Consider the following 19,904-nt stretch of genomic DNA (forward strand, 5'->3'; position numbering starts at 1 on the left):
AAAACAAAGGTGTGTGGGTGTCTATTCAGTATCTTACATTTTTTAGAGGCTATAGAGTTAAAACATTATCTGTCTTAAGCCCAACTTTTATAGGCCACATATTCTTCCCTGAGACTCTTTGGCACTTGAATAGCTTTCCTTACACTGAGGGTGACCTCGATCATTAGACTCTGGGATGTGGTGTGTCTATTGCTTGTAAGAGCAGTGGAGTTGGTGATGACCATGACCCAAGGTTGGAAAAACCCCGGCGGATAAGCTTAGTAGCAGGACAATGCCAACTGGAAACATTCTGTCAGAGGCTTAGGGTCAGATGTGCATAAATAAAATGCAAAGCTAGGAGTGGGGCATATCTTTCTACCCAGTGTCTGGTTTAACCCCTCCTGATCATCAGAATTTGGACTGGCCAGACACCACCACCATGTGATTGATTCCTTCAAGCTTTCATGAATTTCTGGTGGACGTTGCAGTGGTTCTCGGAAAACAGATACATGAGGGGATAACCTCAAGGGAGGAGTGGGTGGGAATTGGAACTGAATGGCATCATAGAAGAGTTGGACCTTTGGGACATTATCAACCCCAACTCCTTGGGACTGATTTGGTGTTAATACTTCTAATAGATATTACTCTCACACATGTAAAACTTCTCAGGAATATGAGGATATTAATTAGGAGGTGTCAGGGTGGACAGGAAAAAAAGATGGGTCTTGGAGAGTGTGATCTAAAGATGCCTTGGTGTCCAATGGATGTTTTCAACAAACCCTGTCCTGCCCACTCTCTGGGACACGGGACTTATAGAAGTCAAAGGCAGGGCAGGGGCAATGAGGAGCTGGAAGGAGAGAACACTGGGCTCAGAAATTCTGGACATTCTTTGTCCTTTACCACACACCTCTTGAGAAAAATCTTCTTTCATTATAGATTAACATGCATATGAGCTAAAGCAAGCAGTTACTCCACAATGGGCTCAGAAGGAAGAGGGGAGTCTGGTCTCTAACACTTTCTGCTTATGAGGACATGGCTCCCTCACATGCAAATTATTCTTTAGGCACCAAGGTAAAATTTACCATTGGGCTGGGAAGGCTATCAGTCCTCTTCAGACATGGCTGTAGGTCTCTTGGGAAAGCAAATCTGTGCTCTAAAGATGCTATTGCTGTGTGTTCTCCTGAGCCTGGTGACAGTTCCCCAAGGTAGGGGTCTCAGATATCTGACTTTAGTCTATGGGGATGGTTGTGACTTCAAGTGACTGGCTGGGACCATCTGTTTTTGTTTGCAAGGATCCTGTCTCAGGTGCAGCTTCAGGAGTCAGGCTCAGGATTGGTAAAGCCCTCCCAGGAGCTGTCCCTCACCTGCACTATCTCTAGTGTGTCCATCACCAGTGTTTACAGCTGGAGCTGGTTCTGCCAGCCCTTGGGGAAGGGACTGCAGTGGATTGGAGATATAAGGTATGATGGTAATACATATTATAATCCGTTCTTCCAAACCGGACTCTCCATCACCAGAGACACAGCGAAGAATCAGTTCTCCCTGCAGCTGAGCTCTGTGACTGCTGAGGACACAGCCGTGTATTACTGTGCAATGAGCACAGTGAGGGGAAGTCAATGTGAGCCCAGACACAAACATTCCCTGCAGGGGAGACACTGAGCAGCAGGGGGCGCGCAGGACCCACAGAGCACAGACACCCAGGCCTAAACAGGCACAGATGGATGGATGACAGGGAGAATTTCCTGTTGGAATCGGGGTTCCCTCACTTAGCTCTCAGCATCCCCAAGGATGGTGTTTCTTTTTGCTCAATTTTCTCCTCACTGAAAGCTTGAAAGAAGGAACTAGCCTTCTCAATCACAGTACAAATAGTCAACAGATTAACATGATCATTCTCATCCTATCTCTTAATCTAAGTTTGTTGAAGCGTCAGGTCTCTGGAGATGTCTCTCTGCATTGCTCCCTGTGGGCTGTGGGTAGTGACTGACTAAAGATCTCTAGGTCTGAGAAAATAATTGTGGTGACTTCTGGGCCTAAACTTGTGACATGTCTTCAGGGATGCTTGCTACCCATTGTCTTCCTTGATGCAGAAACAAAGCATATGGAGACCCTCGACACCGGGGACAGGTGCACTGGAGTGGCCTATCTGCTTGGCGGAGTCCTTTGTGAGACTCCTCTTTGGAGTCATAAAGAGTCTACATTCTTTGGAAGGACAGTTTTGATTTAAAAAAATAGCAAATGTGTCACGAGAGGAGGAAATTCCAGACTAATATCTAAGAATTCTCTTCAGAATTGAGAGTAGTGAGACTTCTCACATATTTTGGACATGTTATTGGGGAATCAGTCCCGAGAGAAGAACATCCTGTTTAGTAGAGTGTCAGCAAAACAGAGGAAAATGCTCAGTTAGATGCACAGACAGAGTGGCTGCAAACATGGTCTCAAACTCAGGAGCAAGTGAGGATGGTTCAAGACTTGGCAGTTTATGTGTTTGCTCTCTGGTACACAGTTATTGTGAGTAAAACTGACTCAAAAACACCGAACAACATCCCTGATGAAGTGTGGTACAGAACATTTAGATGAATTCTAGTTAGTCAAGTAACTACCTAAAATAACAATATATTACAGCTTTTTATATTCAGAAAGTGATAAATTATTTAATATTTAAAATTCAATACATATACCATTCCTTATTAAATTTAACTATATGGCTATCATAATCAGGAAAATAAAGTTTAATAAATAAATAATAAACATGATAAACAAATATACTCTCACTGATACAACATTGGATTTCACATTGGAATGCAAAGTACAAGATCAGCAGTTCAAAATCACCAGCCAAACCAAGGGAAAGCGATAAGGCTCTGAAAAGGTGTGCCAGGATTGTATCATTAAATCCAAAAGGGGGGATAGTATCAGGGCGTAAATTGTGAGATTATGGTGTGCGGAAAGCTGTGGGTGACACTGAAAACTCAACACACACAGGGAAACTCAAAACACACTTACAGGATTTACACCGGTTATAAGCCTCCGGAATCTCCCTCGAACCGTAATTGAGGAATGGGAACAACCTGGTGCTCAGACTGAGAGTATTGGAGAAAGGACTTGAGTAAATTAAAATGGCAAAACTGACTTCAATGATTAAAACTTTATCATTTGATCTACCTTTTGATACCCTTTGTGCTTGATTTGGTTTTCAATATTTCCTGTGGGTTTTTTTCCCCAGATACAGGTTTATTGCTATTGTATTTTGTCATTGTTGGTAATCTTTTTGACTCCTGGTTAGGTCTTTTTCTATATTTAAAAAAATTTAAACCCCAGGATGGGTGAATCTACAGAGACAATTAGAATTAGGGTTCTGGGGGCAATGGCAGGGGATGTGGCAGGTAAAGGGAAGTTAACATAAAGGATTTCAAGAAGGAAGACAATGTTTGAAACGGATTGTGGTAGTGATTGTACAACATTGCTTAATAGGACTGAATTATAGAATAGTATGATGTCTGAAATAGACCATAAAATGTTTTTAAGACAATATTAAAGGATCTTAGTTGATAAATGTTTCAGAACATTTTTATTTTGAACATATTTAAAAATTACTTTTATAAAACACAGTTGCACGTTTAAAAGGGAGTCTAAAATTGATTATCTAATACATATTTCATAGTAAAATGTGTCAATTTCTCAATGAAGGAAAAAGATTTCTGGCGGCTGAAACAACCCTAAGCAGCAGTCTCCTCGGTCCTAGAGGGTCACTGTGAATGTGGGTTCACTTAGTGCCAGTAGGTTATGGAAATTGTGTCTCCAATTTGTATCTTATTTTGGTTGCGTTTCTCCAGTAGTTTGTTTTCTGTATTTTGTTTAACCATATTTAATATTATCAGGAATTGTTCTATTTTTCCATTATCTTGGTCTCCACAGAATTTTCTTCATGGCATTCTTATTTTAATTATGCCCTTTCATCTGTGACATCACTTATGATATTTTTAATATCTTTATTAAGATGTTAATGGTTTATGTTGTTTATTTTATAGTTTACTTACTCAATCCTGTCATGGAGAATTTTACAATTAGCCCCACATCAATTTTAGAGCATTGCCCACCTGCCCTGTCATAGGTAAATTGTCTCTAAGATGATTTATACAATCACAATCTGTCCCAGTGCTCCCTCCCGATCTCCCCCTACCTATTCCTATAGACCCTTATGGACGTTATTATCAATATGCATCTGCTCTGTACATCACTGCTGGAAGACCAAACAAAAATGCGCTAAGGTGGTAAGGGTAAAACATAATAGTATAAAGGCAAACATACAAACAATGTGTAAGAAGGAAAAGCCCACCAAAAATATTCAAAAAGCCAGGGAAGAGGTTTCTGTCATAGAACCAGTAAGAAATGCTTGCGCTCAGAACAAATTCAAGTCTCGTCTGTCTGGTGGTCCCCGGGCCAAGTGTTGAATTCAACCTTGCATAATCAGGATGCCCATGGTCTCTGTCTGATATTAAGGTTGATGGAGACTCTTGTCTATGACTAGAGCTATGTGCCAGTGGCTCAGTCTGACCAGATGCTCTGCAGATGGGTTTGGGGCTCTCACCATCCCCATAGGCATCCCCAAGTTGGGTGTTCACAATTTGTGCTCTGATGCTCTTCTCACTGTACTGCTGTTTTGTAATTGCCATCTGTCGGTCACACGAGCTGCTGTGCTTTCTCCGTGTGGAGTTAGTGGACTCCTTGCTTAGATGGGTGCTTTTTTGAATACAAGCTTTTAAGACCGCAGACACTGTTCTGATTGATAGTCAGGCACCATCCACTTTGCTGTAGCACTCTTATATCAAGTGATCACTTCATTATGCTGAGGATCAAGCAGGGCCATGATGTACGAACTGATTGGTTTTTAATTAATTTTTAAAAACATTTTATTACGGGCTCATACAACTCTTATCACAATCCATACATATACACACATCAATTGTATAAAGCACATCTGTACATTCTTTGCCCTAATCATATTCAAAGCATTTGCTCTCCACTTAAGGCCTATGCATCAGGTCCTCTTTTTCTTTCCCTCCCTCATGAGCCCTTGGTAATTTATAGATTATTATTTTGTCATATCTTACCCTATCCGGCATCTCCCTTCACCCCCTTTTCTGTTGTCCCCCAGGGAGGAGGTCACATGTAGATCCTTGTAATTGGTTCCCTTTCCAACTCACTCACCCTCTACCCTCCCAGTATCGCCCCTCACACTCCTGGTTCTGAAGGTATCATCCACCCTGGGTTCCTGTGCCTCCAGCTCCTATCTGCACCATTGTACAACCTCTGCTCTATCCAGACGTGCAAGGTAGAATTCGGATCATGGTAGTGGGGGGGGGAGGGAGGAGGAAGCATTTAGGAAATGGAGGAAAGCTGTATACTTCATCCATACTAATTGCACCCTGACTGACTCATCTCCTCCCCTAAAATCCTCTGTGAGGGGATCTCCAGTGGCGGACAAATGGGCATTGGGTCTCCACTCTGCACTTCTCCATTTACTATGGTAAGATTTTTTTTTTTTGGTGATGCCTTATACCTGATCCCTTTGGCACCTTGTGATTGCACAGGCTGGTGTGGGCTTTGTTGCTTCTGAGCTAGATGTCCGCTTGTTCACCTTCAAGCCTTAAAGACCCCAGACAAGATCTCTTTTGATAGCCGGGCACCATCAGCTTCCTTCACCACATTTGCTTATGCACCCATTTGTCCTCGCCGATCGTATCATGGAGCTTTGCAGCCAATGACATAATGTTTTGTTCTTTGATGCCTGATAACTGATCCCTTTGGGACCACGTGATCACACAGGCTGGTGTGCTCTTCCATGTGGGCTTTGTTGCTTCTTAGCTAGATGGCCACTTCTTCACCTTTAAGCCTTTAAGACCCCAGACACTATCCCTTTTGATAGCCGGGCTTCACATTTACTTGTTCACCTGCTTTGGCTTCAGCAGTTGTGTCGGGACGGTGAACATCATAGAATGCCAATTTATTAGAAGTATTCATGCTTGAGTAGAGGCCCAAGGTCCTTCCGCCATGATAAAACTAAACCTATAGACACATAGATCTATTTCCCCATCCTCATATATATATTTGCATGTACATGTCTTTGTCTAGACCTCTATAAATGCCCTTTGACTCCTAGTTCTTTCCTCTATTTCCCTTGACTTTCCACCTGCCCCACTATCATGTTCCATCCCCACCTGGTTTACAGCTATACTTCTTTTACATAACCTTGCCCTTATTCCCTACCAGGCCAGCCACTCCCCACCTCACCACTAATTTGGATCCCATGTTGTTCCCTTGTCCCTGGGTTTGCTAACACTACTTCCTTACCCCCAACCTCCCCCTATCCCAGGTCCCCCGGAACTGTCTGTCCCAGTGTTTTACCTCCAGATAGTTCATCCAGCCTGTCTTAGACAGACCTGTGGAGATAATAACATGCACAAAAACAAGACAGAGGAAAACAAACCAACAGTATACAACCAGACAACAAAACAACAACAAACCACTGACAAAGAACAAAACAAAACACATCAAGAAAGAAAAGCTTGTAGTTAGTTCAAGGTTTGTTTGTTGGCCAGTCCAGTCTGTTCGGGCACCACGCCCTGGCCCGAAAGGCCACTTTCAGCATTCCCAGGGGATCTTGCCACTCCATTCCCTTGCTGTTCAGCTACACTCCCCCAGTGCTTTGCCTCGGTGTGGTGGGATCAGGTCAGGTGTACTCCGCACACAGTGTCTCCGGTGCTGTCCCCTGTAGCGCCATTGGTCACTGAGGGGCATCATGTCTCATAGTGGGAGCCATGTTGTCCTCTCTGTGGACTGGCTGCTCTACTCAGGAACATCAAGCTCGCGGCCTGGTGAGTCAGTCTGTGCTACACTCTCTCCTCCTCCCCCTTCATCTGCTCACGTGTGCTCTGATCGGAAATATCCCTCTCCCGGAACTGCAAAATCAATGTCGTCCTTTGAAACAAATTCTTCTCGGGGAAGGGGCAGGAATCCACTTAATTTTTGGTGCTTGGACCAGCCTCCCAGACCTCTCCACTGGTTCCCAACTCCACGCCGGGATGATGCATTCACACCTTGCAGCACTGAGTGGAAGTCTAATCCCTCTTTCTCTGTGGAGATATAAACAATAACCTCCCCTTGGGTGGGTTAGTGCCCCATGCCCCCATTCCCCTTTTCTTCCTTATATTCATCCTTCTATTTTCCTTTCCTCACATCCTCCCCAGTTGTCTACCATGTGCATCCCTGGTTTTGGTCTGGTCTCTGCCATACTACACAGTCTTCACCCCATAAATGTTTCTATACAGTAGCTTTTTCCCTATGCCCCTTTTGCATTTTTTTAAATACTTGCCTCAGCGGGATCATGTTTTACTTGTCCTTTTGTACCTGACTTAATTCGCTTAGCATGATTTCCTACAGTTCTTCCCATGCCGCTATGTGCATCACACGTTCATCACTGCTTTTTAGTGATGAGTAGTACTCCATTGTATGTATACACCACTTTTTTTAATCCAGTCATCAGTTGTTGGAAATTTGGGTTGCTTCCAACTCCTTGCAACTGTGAACTGTGCCGCAATGAACATTGGAGCACAGATGTCTGTCCTTGGTTTGTTTCTTGCCTCTTCTGGGTGTATGCCCAGTAGGGGCATTGCTGGGTCATATGGTAACTCTATTTCCATCTGTTTTAGGTATCGCCAGATTGATTTCCATAGTGGATGTCTCCCCACATTCCCTCCAATACTTGTTGCTTTCTCATTTTTTGAATTGGGCTACCTTTGAGGGTGTCAGGTGGTACCTCATTGTTGTTTTAATTTGCATTTCTCTTATGGCTAACGATCAGGAACATTTTCTCATACGTTTGTTGGCCATTCGGATTTCTGCCACTGTGAAACTTTTGTTCAAGTCCTTTGCCCACCTTTCAAGTGGGCTATTGGTTTTGTTTCTTTTTGGAAGCTAGCAGAGTATTGTAGATTTTAGTAATGAGGCCTTTGTCTGATGTGTCATTGCTAAAGATGTTTTCCCAGCCTGTGGACTCTCTTATTACTCTCTTCGTGAATTCTTTCGATGTACACAAGGGTTTTATCTTCAGTATATCCCATTTGTCATTGTGCCTCCTCTGCGTTTGTTTCATTCCCTATTTCTGGTAGTCTGTGTATTCCCTGTGCCAAAGTTCTCAAGTTGGTCCCAATTCCCTCATTGATGGCCCTAATAGTTTGGGGTTTAACTTCAAGGTCTGTGATCCACCTTGAGTTTATTCTTGTGCATGGAGTGAGATAAGGGTCTTGCTTAATTTTTCTGCAGGTAAATATCCATTTTTTCCAGCACCATTTGTTAAAGAGGGAATCTGCTCCTATTTGATATTTTTGGGGTCCTATCAAAGATCTGTATGCTGATGCTTTTATTGCTGGGTTTTCAGTTCTTTTCTTTTGGTCTGAGTATCTGTCATTGTACCAATATCTTGCAGTTTTGAGAACTGTGGCTGCATAGTATGTGCCAACGTCAGGTAATGCAAGCCCTCCCACGGTGTCCTTCTTCTTGAGTTCTCTAATTCTGGGCATCTTCCCTCTGCATATGAAGTTGGTAATCAGTTTTCCCATTCTCTGAAGATGATGGTAATTGTATCGTGATGGCATTAAACTTATATAGTGCTTTTGGCAGAACTGACATCTTAACTATATTAAGTCTTCCAATCCAAAAGCATAGGATATTCTTTAATTTGTTGAGGTTGCTCTTGGTTTCTTGTAATAGTCTTCTATAGTTTTCCCTGTATAGATCATTTGCTTTTTCAGTCAGGTATATCCCTAGATATTTTGATTTATATTTGGCTATTGTGAAGGGTGCCACGTTTTTTATCTCTTCTGTGGTCTTATCTGATGTGTATAACAGTCCGATGGACTTCTGTTTGTTGATCTTGTATACTGCCATTCTGCCAAACTCCTCTATTGCTTCCAGTACTCCCCTTGGAGAACTTTTAGGATTTTCCATATATAAAATCATATCATGTGCAAATAACGATAATTTCACCTCTTCCTTCCCCAGATGAATACTTTGATGTCACTTCTTTGCCTTATGCTGTTAGCTAATACCTCCAGCACGATATTAAATAGGAGTGGGGACAAGGGGCATCCTTGTCTGGTCCCTTTTCAGTGGGATTTTGTTAGTCTTTTCTCCATTGACTACCACTTTGGTTGTTGGTTTTTCATATATAGCTTGTATTGTCTTGAGGAACTTTCCTTCCATTCCGATCTTTGCTAGTGTCTTAAACAGAAATTGTTGCATGTTGTCGAATGCTTTTTCTGAATCTATTGATATTATCACGTGGTTCTTATATTTTTTCATGTCACTGTGACGATTAATACTAATGGTCTTTTCTATGTTGAACCATCCCTGCATCCCTGGTATGAATCCCACTGGGTCACGGTGAATTATTTGTTTTATATACTTTTGTATTCTGTTGGCTAGGATTTTAAGGATTTTTGAATCAATGTTCATTAGGGATATTGGTCTGTAGTTCTTGATTCTTTTGGGATCCTTGACCGGTTTGGGTATCAGGGTTAGAGTAGCTTCATAGAAGGAGTTCTGGAGTTTGCCATCTTTTTCTATGTTCTGGAAAAGTTTGTGTAGGATTATTGTATTGTTATTAGTTTTTCCCTGAATGCTTGATAGAATTCTCCAGTGAAGTCATCTGGTCCAGGGGATTTTTTTTGTTGGTAATCCCTTGATAACCTTTTCTATTTCTTCTATTGCTATGGGTCTGTTGAGATTCTTGATGTCCACTGAGGATAGTCTAGGGAGGGATCATTTTTCCTGGAATATTTCCGTATCTTCCAAATTGTCGAACTCATTGGAGTACAATCCTTCATAGTATTCTGTAACTATCCTTTTGATTTCATTAGGGTCTGTTGTAATGACCCCTTTCATCCCTTATTCTTGCTATTGAGATTTGTTCCCTCCTTTCTTTGGTTAGATTTGCCAATGGTGAATCGATCCTGTATATCCTTTCAAAGAACCAACTTTTAGCGATATTAATTTTCCCCATAGTTTTCTTATTTTCCCTCTCCTGAATCTCAGCCCTGATTTTTATAATTTCTTTTCTTTTGCTATTAGGAGGGTTGTCCTGATGACTCTGCTCTAGTTTTTGCAAATTTTGTGTCAGCGTATCAATCATGAGTCTCTCTTCCTTTCTTAGGTGTGCATGTATTGCTTTGAAACATTCTCTGATGACTGCCTTTGCTGTGCCCCATAAGTTTTGGTGCGTCATGTGCTCCATTTGGTTGGTTTCTAGAAATTTCCTGATTTCATCTGATATGCACCAGTATGCACTCCTTTTGCAGTAGTGAGTTATTCATCCTCCAATTATTTGCTCTTATTTTGTCTTCCCTTTGTTGATTTCCAGTCTTATGGCACAGTGGTCAGAGAGAGAGGTCTGTATTATTTCGATGTGCTTAAATTTATGTAGGTTTGCCTTATGTCCAAGCATGTGATCTATCCTGGAATATGTGCTATCTGGACTTGAGAGAATGTGAAATTTTTCATATTTGGGTGAAAATCTCTGTAAATATCAAAAATCAGGTCAAATTGTCTTAACTGTGGAGTTTAGCAATCGAGTCTTCTTGTTGAGTTTCTTTCCCTGTGATCTATTTTTCTCAGTGAGTGGTGTGTTGAAGTCACCCACTTTTTCCAGTCTGTGATTTCTTTCTTAATCTTTTGTAGTGTTTGGTTGATGTATTGAGCTGGTCTCTCATTCGGGGAATATGTGTTTACAATGCTTAGTGGTTCATTGTCTATGATTCCCTTGAGCATTATATCGTGTCCCTCCTTATCTCTTTTTATGGTTTTCACTTTGAGGTTAATTTAATCGGAAATTAGGAATGCAACCCCTGCTTTTTTTGTATTGCTGTTTGCTTGGTAGGTCCTTCTCCAGCCTTTGATTCTCAGCCTATTTTTGTCTGTAGCCTTGAGATGTGTGTCCTGTAGGCAGCCAATTGATGGGTTGTGTTTTCTAAGCCATTCTGCTGTCTCAGTCTTTTAATGCCTGAGTTCAGGCCATTGATATTCAGGGTTATTATCTCCATCTGTGATGCCATTTTATACCTTTTGTGTTTGGAGTTTTCCTACTTTCCTTTCTCATTAGTGTGTTTTTTGTGTGTATTATTCTTGACTTCTTTCCATCCTTAAGCCATTGTTATCTTGGGGTCTGTTTTCTCTTTGTTGTTCTCTGGGTGAGGTTGTTCTATGTGTTGGTCTCTTATTTGTGCTTGGTGAGTTCTTCTGCCCATACTGAGTCGGCGAGGATCTTTTGTAAGGCTGGGTTTGTTGTAATGTATTTTTTGAGTTTTTCCTTCACTGGGAAGACTTTTACTTCTCAAACGAACTTGATCGATAATTTGGCTGGGTATTCTTGGATTTGCGTTGTTTTCCTTCAATTTTTGGAGTATGTTACTCCACTCTCTCCTTTTTTTTCTTAGTTTTCTGCTGATAGGTCTGAGCATATCCTTATGTGGAAACCTTTATATGTGATTGCTTGTTTTTCCCTAGCTGCTCTCATGATTTTCTCCTTTTCCTCAAAGTTGGATAGTTTAGCTATTATGTGCCTTGGTGATTTCTTCTTGGGGTCCCGTCGTGCTGGTGTTCTTTCAGCCTCCTGGATGGTTGCCTGGTTTTCATTCATTACGCTTGGGAAGTTTTCCTCCAAGTATTCTCTCGCTATTGTTGCAGATGACTTCTTTGTTGTGTCTTCCTCCGGTAGGCCAATAATTCTAATGTTGTTCCGCTTTATAGCATCAGAAATAGCTCTTAGGTTTTCTTCTGCTTCTCTGATGCTATTAGATTTTTGTTCCCGTTTATTAAAGTCTGCTTCGCTGTCCTCCAAGACACTGATACGGTTCTCTGATTCCTCCAATCGATTCTCAAGGAACATGATTCTGCTATTGTTTTTCGTTATCTCATCGCTAAGCTCCTGTATCGTTTCATCCTTTTTCTGTATTGTTTCCCTCATATCCTGCATGGCTCCAAGCAGCATTCTGATAAGTTCTTTGTGTGGCATCTAAATATCTGCTTCTTCTATGTATGTTGTTATGTTCAGGACATCTTCTGCTTTTGTCTTTTGTTTTTCCTGTTTTTTCGTTGAGGTCGTTGGGGCTGATGGCTGTTTGAGTTGTTTTAGAGAGACCAGGTGTCATTTTCAAGTCTCTCTCTGGAAGACTTATAGGAATGATTCTTCCAACTGCCTACAGCTGATTTTGCTATGGGATTAACCTACCACTTTATTCTCCGGTGGCTTCACTATAGGGGAGTGCCCCAGATGTCAGGTCAGCTCCCTGCCCCAGTGTTGCAGAGGCTGGGCTGAAGTTCCTGCTATTGGTTTGAATGTTGAAAAATGTTGGCTGAGCTGCCTTATGTCCCCATGTACACAAGCAGGAACTCCCTGGTGGATATCCCCTGGAGAGCAAGCAGTCCTTTCCCTAGCCTTGGGCTATCTATGCAGGGCGGAGCTCACCTAGCTGGGTGTGGCCCAGGAGCAAATGCCCTAGGGCAATGGGAGTGCCCCATAAATCCGCAATGGAGCATGAGATAGCAGGGTAGGAATAAGAGGGGGAGAAAAATTTAAAAGTGAGATTAGACTCTGCAGGGGTATAGGGAAGCAAGGGACCCAAAAGAGACTATGTAGCTGAGTCCCACTCCTTGCCTGTGGATCTTCAAGGGCTTAATCCCTGCCCCAAGCCCCAGTGGCAGTGTGTAGCTAAGCCCCTAGAAGAGTCGCAAGAAAGCTGCTGAGCAGCCCCCAGAGACGTGGGGGGTACAGAGAGCAGAGATGTTTATAGATGCCACAGTTTAGCTGAACCCTGATCCCTGCCCGTGGAGCTGTGGGGGTTTGGGTTTAGTCCCTGCTCAGAAGACGCGGTGCGGCAAGCTGTGCTGTGAAAAAGCCCCTGTGCAGCCCTCAAAGGCTGTGTGGGAATAGAGAGCAGAGATGCAAACAGAATCAACAATGTAGCTGAACCCCGATCTCTGCCTGTGGAGCTGCGAGGGTCCTGTCCCTGCCTTGAGGCAGGCAGGGGGAAACTGTGGCTGTGCTGAGACCAAGCCCAGCTACAGGCTCCAAATGGTCCCAGCTCCAGCAGATACAGTGGCTGGGCTAAGGTAAAGACCCCGGCGGCTTCCAGTGAGGTAAGCTAAAAGCACTCAGTCCCTCAAAACCCCGTGGATCTGTGCCTACTTATCTTTATGATACACCTCCTGTGATCCAGCAGCATTGAATTTCCCTCTAAGCAACTCTCCTGGGCTGAATTCTGAAGAGTTCCCCTGGCATGTGTCCCTCCGTTGCCATCCTCCTCAGTGGGCTCGAACTGATAGTTCTTAAATTGGGGCTAGGATTTAGTGCAAGCTCCAAACCCATTCCTTGATCTATTCCTTTATTTCCTTTTATTTGATAAAATTAAAATGATTTAACTTGGGAACTACTGTATAGGTCATATTGTTCCATAGTTCAATTCTGTCAAAACTAACTGTGCAATTTCTTGGATACCCATACATGTTTTCCAAAACGATAGGGTTCCTTCCTAGACTTCTGGAAATCATCTCCCTTTTGTCTCCTCCACCCTTCAAGCACCCTTTCTTTCCCTGTTATGCTTTCTTTCCCTGTTATGCTATGCTTTCTTTCCCTGTGGGCACAACATCCGTAGGTTTCATTTTCTGAAAATTAACAAAACAAAGTACACTCCTTCAAGACTGTGAGCACCAATGGCGGCACACATCTGAGACACAGTCTAATGTAGATGAGTATAAGCAGACTGCAACAGGACAGCCATCACAGGGTTGCCAGGATAATACACGTCTTAACACAGCACACTGGCTGAACCAAGACTTGTTTGTTTGACAACCAATAGTACACAGCTCTTGGTACAGCTGTTTTCTTCAACCCAAGACACCATGTGTTTTCCAGCTTAAATTCTCAGGTTACAGTGAGTCTGGGTAGAATCCAGTTTCCCCAGTGGAGTTCCCATTTGGGGATCTCACAGATGCAGCTCTACAGCATGACTTGTACTCTGAGAGTCAGGATTCCGTTTCCCACTGTTCTGTGACATCTGGCCTGGCTTCCCAGGTAACCCCAGATCCCTAGGTCAGCTCTGCTCTCCCAATGCAAGTCATGAAATAACCTCCCTACCTGTTGATCCCAAGAGCACCTGCAATCCCTTGTTCCCCCACTTGGCTGTCAGCTCCGCTTTCCCATACAACAACAGACACACACTTAAGTTCACCCAAAATTGACTGTTCCATCTCTCCTCTTCAGTGCTGCCCACCCACTACCATCACTAAGCCTCACCCCTTTGAGAGGGCCACCACCCTCTCCAGGGAACCTCATCCCAGATCCATATTGCTACCACTCAGTATGCTGTCCCCTTTTCCTCACCAATGGATCCCAGCTATCACGAGATCAGGAAGTGCCCTCTAGCCAAATGACCTCCACTATACTTACCTTGAACAGAGGATTTGTGGTTCATGGCACTGGTCCAGCTCTTTCCCAGGCGATCTAGCTCCTAGCCAGAGGGCCTGATGACGTGCAAACTTGAGCTTGTGCCCTTTCTGCGACTTTTTCCAAGTGGAGTGAACTTAAATAGCATTTGTCCTTTTGTGCTTGACTAACTTCACTCAGCATGTCTTCCAGATCCTTCCACGACTTGAGGTATTTCAATGTTCCTTTTTTAGGGATCCATATTATTTAATTGTGTGTTTGTATCACTATCAGAGTTTAAAAAAAAAATTATGCATTCTTCTCTTGATGGGAATTTAGGCTGTTTCCAGCTTCGTGCTATTGTGAACTGTGCTGCAATGATCAAGGGGGAACACATGTCTGTTAGTCATCTCTTTCTTACTTCTTTGGGGTATATGCCCAGTAATGGTATTGGTGAGTCATGTGGTAGTTCAATTTCCACCTGTTTTAGGTATCACCATATCTCCTTCCATAGTGGCTATACATATTTACATGACTACTAGCAGTTGTACAAAAGTCCTTATCCCACCAGACCCTGTCCACCCTTTATTTTTGTTTTGTTTTAAATTGGGATACATTACTGGGCTTTAGTTGGTATCACATTGTTGTTTTGATTCCAATTTCTGAATGATTAAAGACCTAGAACATTTCCACATGTGTTTTATTAGCGATTTAACTGTCATCTTATATGAATTGTTTCTTCAGGTCTTTAGCCTATCTTATGAAAAGTTTCTTTCTTGCTATAACCTTGTAAAATTCTGTGGATCTAAGTAATTAGTGTTTTATATGATGTGTCATTACTAAATATCCTTTTCCAGTAAGTAGGCTCTCTTTTTACTCTTTTATTAAATAAACTCTTGATTTACACAAGTTTTCTTTTTCATAGGTCCCTTCATTTTATTTTACGTTCTATGCAGTATGTTTCTTTTGTTAATTCTGCCAGCCCATGTATTCCCTGGCCTAGACCTCCTTGCAATGTCCCAATATTCTCACTAATGATACTGCTAGCTCTGGATTTTACATGTAGATCTTTAATCTACCTGGAGTTTATTTTAGTGCATGGAATGAGATATTTCATTTCATTCTTCTCCAGGTGGATATCCAGATTTTCTAGCACCATTTATTGAGGAGGGCACCTGCTTCCCATTTAATATCTTTTGGGCCATTGTAAAAATCAATTGTATGTGGATGTTTTTATTGTTGGATTTTCTGTCCTGATTCATTGACCTGAGAATATTGGTCTTTAAAAATAAACTTATATGCTGTTGAATTCTATTGGCCAGAAGTTTGTTGAGGATTTTTGCATCTATATTCATGAGAGATACCGGTCTCTATTTTCAGAGGTTATTGTGGTTTGGGGCAAGGGAGGAGTATAATCAATCCACTACAGTCCCTTATGTACTCTGTGAATTATTTTTAGAAGAGTGCACTTTTATTGTGCTTATAACAGTGGTTTCCTAAACAGCTCAGAATTATCCGCTGCTTATGCGTGATCCTGGGGTGTAAATTTTCTAGTATAGTGGATGGCCCAGGGAGGAGGAGTGGATCAGGCTAGAGTCTGGGCACCAGTTCTGAAAGGTACCAGGCCTGTGCAAGAAAAGTGCCAGAACCTGGAAATACCAGGCGTTTTGTGATTCCTTTCTCAAAACCATATAGAAACACGTCCACTGACACCTAGCCCTGATCCTGGCAGATTCCAAGAACTCATTTCCCCAGTGCTGAGACTCTCTCCACGTGGCCTGATCTACTCATCTGCAGGAGGGAGCTGGGCATAGCTAGGGATTATCGCCTGTGGGAGCTCTCCTCCCTCTGCGGACCTTGTGGTTCAGCATCAAGACTCTAGTTTTCTCTGCAGGCTTCTGTGGGATGCTCCTGAAATAATCAACAGCTCAGCCCGGAGTTGCCACAGCACCTGCAATGGAAGCAAAGCACAGGAAGGTGCTGTGAACTGGGATGGCATGATTGAGAGCCCAACTGTACTCTCTGTAGGTAAACAAATATAAAGGACACCCGGTATTATATACCAGGTCGCAATCCAGCCACTTACCCGCAAATTTGGCAATCCCACAGCAGTGAGCTGTTCACAGGCCGATCCAACACTTGGTTTTCCTTTCAAATATATTTTTTCACTTGCTGTGCTTCAATTTAAAGGTAGATGTATAAAACTAGTCTTATTCTTCCTTCCAATAGTATCTCCCTCTATTGTAGTGTAAGGTCAACGTAACAGCATAATTCTGTTATACCAATGTCTGCGGTCCCCAGGAAATGCAGTTTACCAACAAACATTGCATGCAACAGTACTTTGCACACACAGAGAGGTAATGGAGCCGGCTCATCATCAGTAATGGGTCTCACTCACCCCAGCCAGGAGTCTCACTTTGCGGCCAGTGCGGGGATGGTGTTTTGTAAGCATCCTTCGTTTGCGCTGCTAAAAGAACAGTGTTCCCTCCTCACCAGCAAAGATGACAAAATAGGGCTGTGCTATGAGGGAGAAGCTACTGGAAGGCAGGGCGTTAGTTTAGTCATTGTCTTTTGTATTCCTTGTAATATGTTTAACAATCAGTTTGGGGAATGTTAGTATGTGATAAGCCAAAGGTAGAAGGGGCAGGCTGTAGGAGACCAGACCTAAAGAGTATTTCTGAACACAGAAGCCCTGTAAAGGTAGTTATCCAGCAAGGTCACCACATGCCAGGAGCCAGACTGACATAATTGATCCTAAACACATCTGGTTTAGTCCTGGACTCCAGGGAAGGGCAGAAGACTACACTTGGACTGCCTTTTTCCTCAACTTCCAATCCTATTGGGGTTCATCTCAGATGTATTTTGCAATTAGGGGTAATACTCTTGAGTTTTGTTATGTGTTTTTTGGTTTAACAGTACATGAACCCAGACTTGATGAATGTATAGAGGCAGCAAGACAAACAAGGGTTTCTTGGAGGTACAGTGGGGCAGCGGGTAGGGTAAAAGGGAGCTGATATTAAAGAGTTCAAGAAAGAAGAGGATGTTTTCATACTGATTGTAGTAGCAATCATAAAATATTGCTTGATGTGACTGAACTGTACAATGATATGCTATCTGTGTTACTCTGGGTAGACTAGAGAAACAAATTCATAGACACTCATGTCCTTGAGAAATAGCTTTATATATGAGAGCAATCAAATACTAAGAAAACATCCCAGTCCAGATCAAGTCCTTAAGTCTAATCTTAGACCATATGTCCGATACCTCTTTTTAAAAGTCTTCTTCAGACTCACAAAACACATGCAATGATGCCAAATACAGCAAGAGCACAGGCCAGTGGTGGGAAGTCTTCTGGATCCGGTGGCACTGCAAGCATCTCAACACTGGCATGGGTCCACCTGGTTTCTCCAGCTGAGGGCCCTCGCATAGTTCCATGTGTATTGTCAGCTGCAATGTCTCTAAGGGAGTCAACAGAGAGAGACAGAGACAGAGAGACTCCTACATCCAAGGAGGAATGCAGGAGTTCCCAGAATCCTCAGGAGTAGGCCATGCCAACACAGAAGCCACATTGGTTATGATCTGATTAACTGGCTAGACTCCACCCCTTCACTCTTAATTTCATCAAATTACAAATGATTGTATGACTACCACAGCTAACTATAAAATGGTTTGGGCAAAAAACAAACAATCAAATAAAATAAACAGACGATTTCATTATGAAATTTTATCTTGTAAATTCAATTATTGGTTTATATCATAATCCCCTTTCCTGTTCAATATTTTAAAGTTTTTGAAATGTACTGGCAAGAATTTCCATCAGTTTCCAGCTATGTGTGCAAAATTATCTGTCATATATTGGAACATATTTTTCTCATGAAACATGCAACAACATACTATTTGCAATATTCTTCTCAGGTGTAGTGAATTCAGTGACATTAGATTACTGTTTTCAACAATTACAAACATTTGCAAAATTTCCTATCAAACGTAACAGAAAACCACTCACAAAATAATTCTGACTAGAAACTTTCCCCTTAACATCGATTAATTAAAAAAAATTCCTGTTTCCATTATTTTGAATAGAAGCCTGATTTAAATACTTCCCCGTTCCTCTGTAGAGAATGCAGCCTACACCTGTAGAATATCTTTGTCTTTGAGCCAGATTTTCTTTACCAGTATTTTATTGTGGTATATATATCTCAATGTCAAAATCTGTATAAATAGCTATGTCTGTAGATCATACTTCCTTTCACTGTATCCAGCTCAGTTTTTGCAACTTGTAGCACTCTCTACCTCTAAAGCTTTTCCCACTGAGGGACCAGAGACAAAAATAACCTCAGGGAGAAGGTTGACTTGCAGGGGTGCTAAGGCCCCACAGGAGCCTGGATACAGACTGCAGTTAGAGCTGCTGTGCTGACCACTATGGTAGCTCCACTGCCCGTGTTTGGAAATCTGCAGAGACAACTCCAGGTAACACTCCTGATCAACAGTCTGAATGCTTATGACCAGAGAAAATGTTACTGTGTGGCCCACAGAAGTTGGAAAACTGTGTAAGCCCAGGAAACCTCTCCTGTATGTGATGGGTTGCTGTCAGCAGGGGTCTCTCAGAATACCCATCACCCACATAGGGTACTAATCCATGGGAAGAAAAATGACCTTATTATTTCTGTGGGTTCCTGTAACCCCAGAAAGAACCTTGTTGTTAGGAAACACTTTTATTGCAATATTAAATATAGAATATAACAAAGTATCTTTTATCCTTTCCCAAATATTCTGAAATGTTATAGGGGAAAGGAGTTTTAGGGATGACATATACTTGTTTCCCTACATGGTCAAAAGAATAAAAAGATTCAGGTAGGCCTAGTCTTGATTCCATTGCATGGTAAGGATAGAGATTGTCTTTAATTTCACCAGATCATCTGTGTACTTCTGGTGGTAAAGGATGTAAAGCTACATTAAACTTAAAATCTGCACAGCTGTCCGCATGACTGGTAGAGTGAAGACCTCAGAGAGAGGGCCGTGTTCTTCCAAGGACTCCACCAGCATCGCTTTTCTAGTGTGAGTCCCAGAGGGAGGGGTCCCATTAAGCCCTTCCCACCTTTATATACCATGCACCTCCCAAACGCAAATGCCTGACAAGAACCCACTTGAAACCATAGCATGCATGGACTTAAATTCATATTCTTTCTCACCAGGAGAGCATTTTCTGAGTGTCACGAATCTTATCCACATGAACATGAAGCATGTGTGGATTTTCCTCCTTCTGGTAACTCAGGGAGGTGAGTGGTTTAGGGAGTCATATATGAAGTCTGGGAGTACAGCATCCAAGCACATGACTCACTGTGTTGCTCTCTATCCTCAGCTGTACAGGCCCAGGTGCAGCTACATGAGTCAGGCCCTGGACTAGTGAGGCCCTCACAGACCTTGTCTCACTTGTGCTGTCTCTAGA

The 19,904-nt window shown here is 42.4% G+C and overlaps 1 gene segment (V, D, J or C); it reads left to right on the forward strand.

Annotated features, from left to right (window-relative positions):
- The window catches only part of LOC142430412 (Ig mu chain C region secreted form-like), a 164,170-nt gene that overhangs the window by 21,701 nt on the left and 122,565 nt on the right, over positions 1–19,904 (forward strand). The window contains 1 exon segment of the C gene segment in view: positions 1,272–1,591. Coding sequence covers positions 1,272–1,591 — 320 coding nt within the window.

This window comes from Tenrec ecaudatus, chromosome 17, assembly GCF_050624435.1.
Source record: "Tenrec ecaudatus isolate mTenEca1 chromosome 17, mTenEca1.hap1, whole genome shotgun sequence".
NCBI classification, from domain to species: Eukaryota; Metazoa; Chordata; class Mammalia; order Afrosoricida; family Tenrecidae; genus Tenrec; species Tenrec ecaudatus.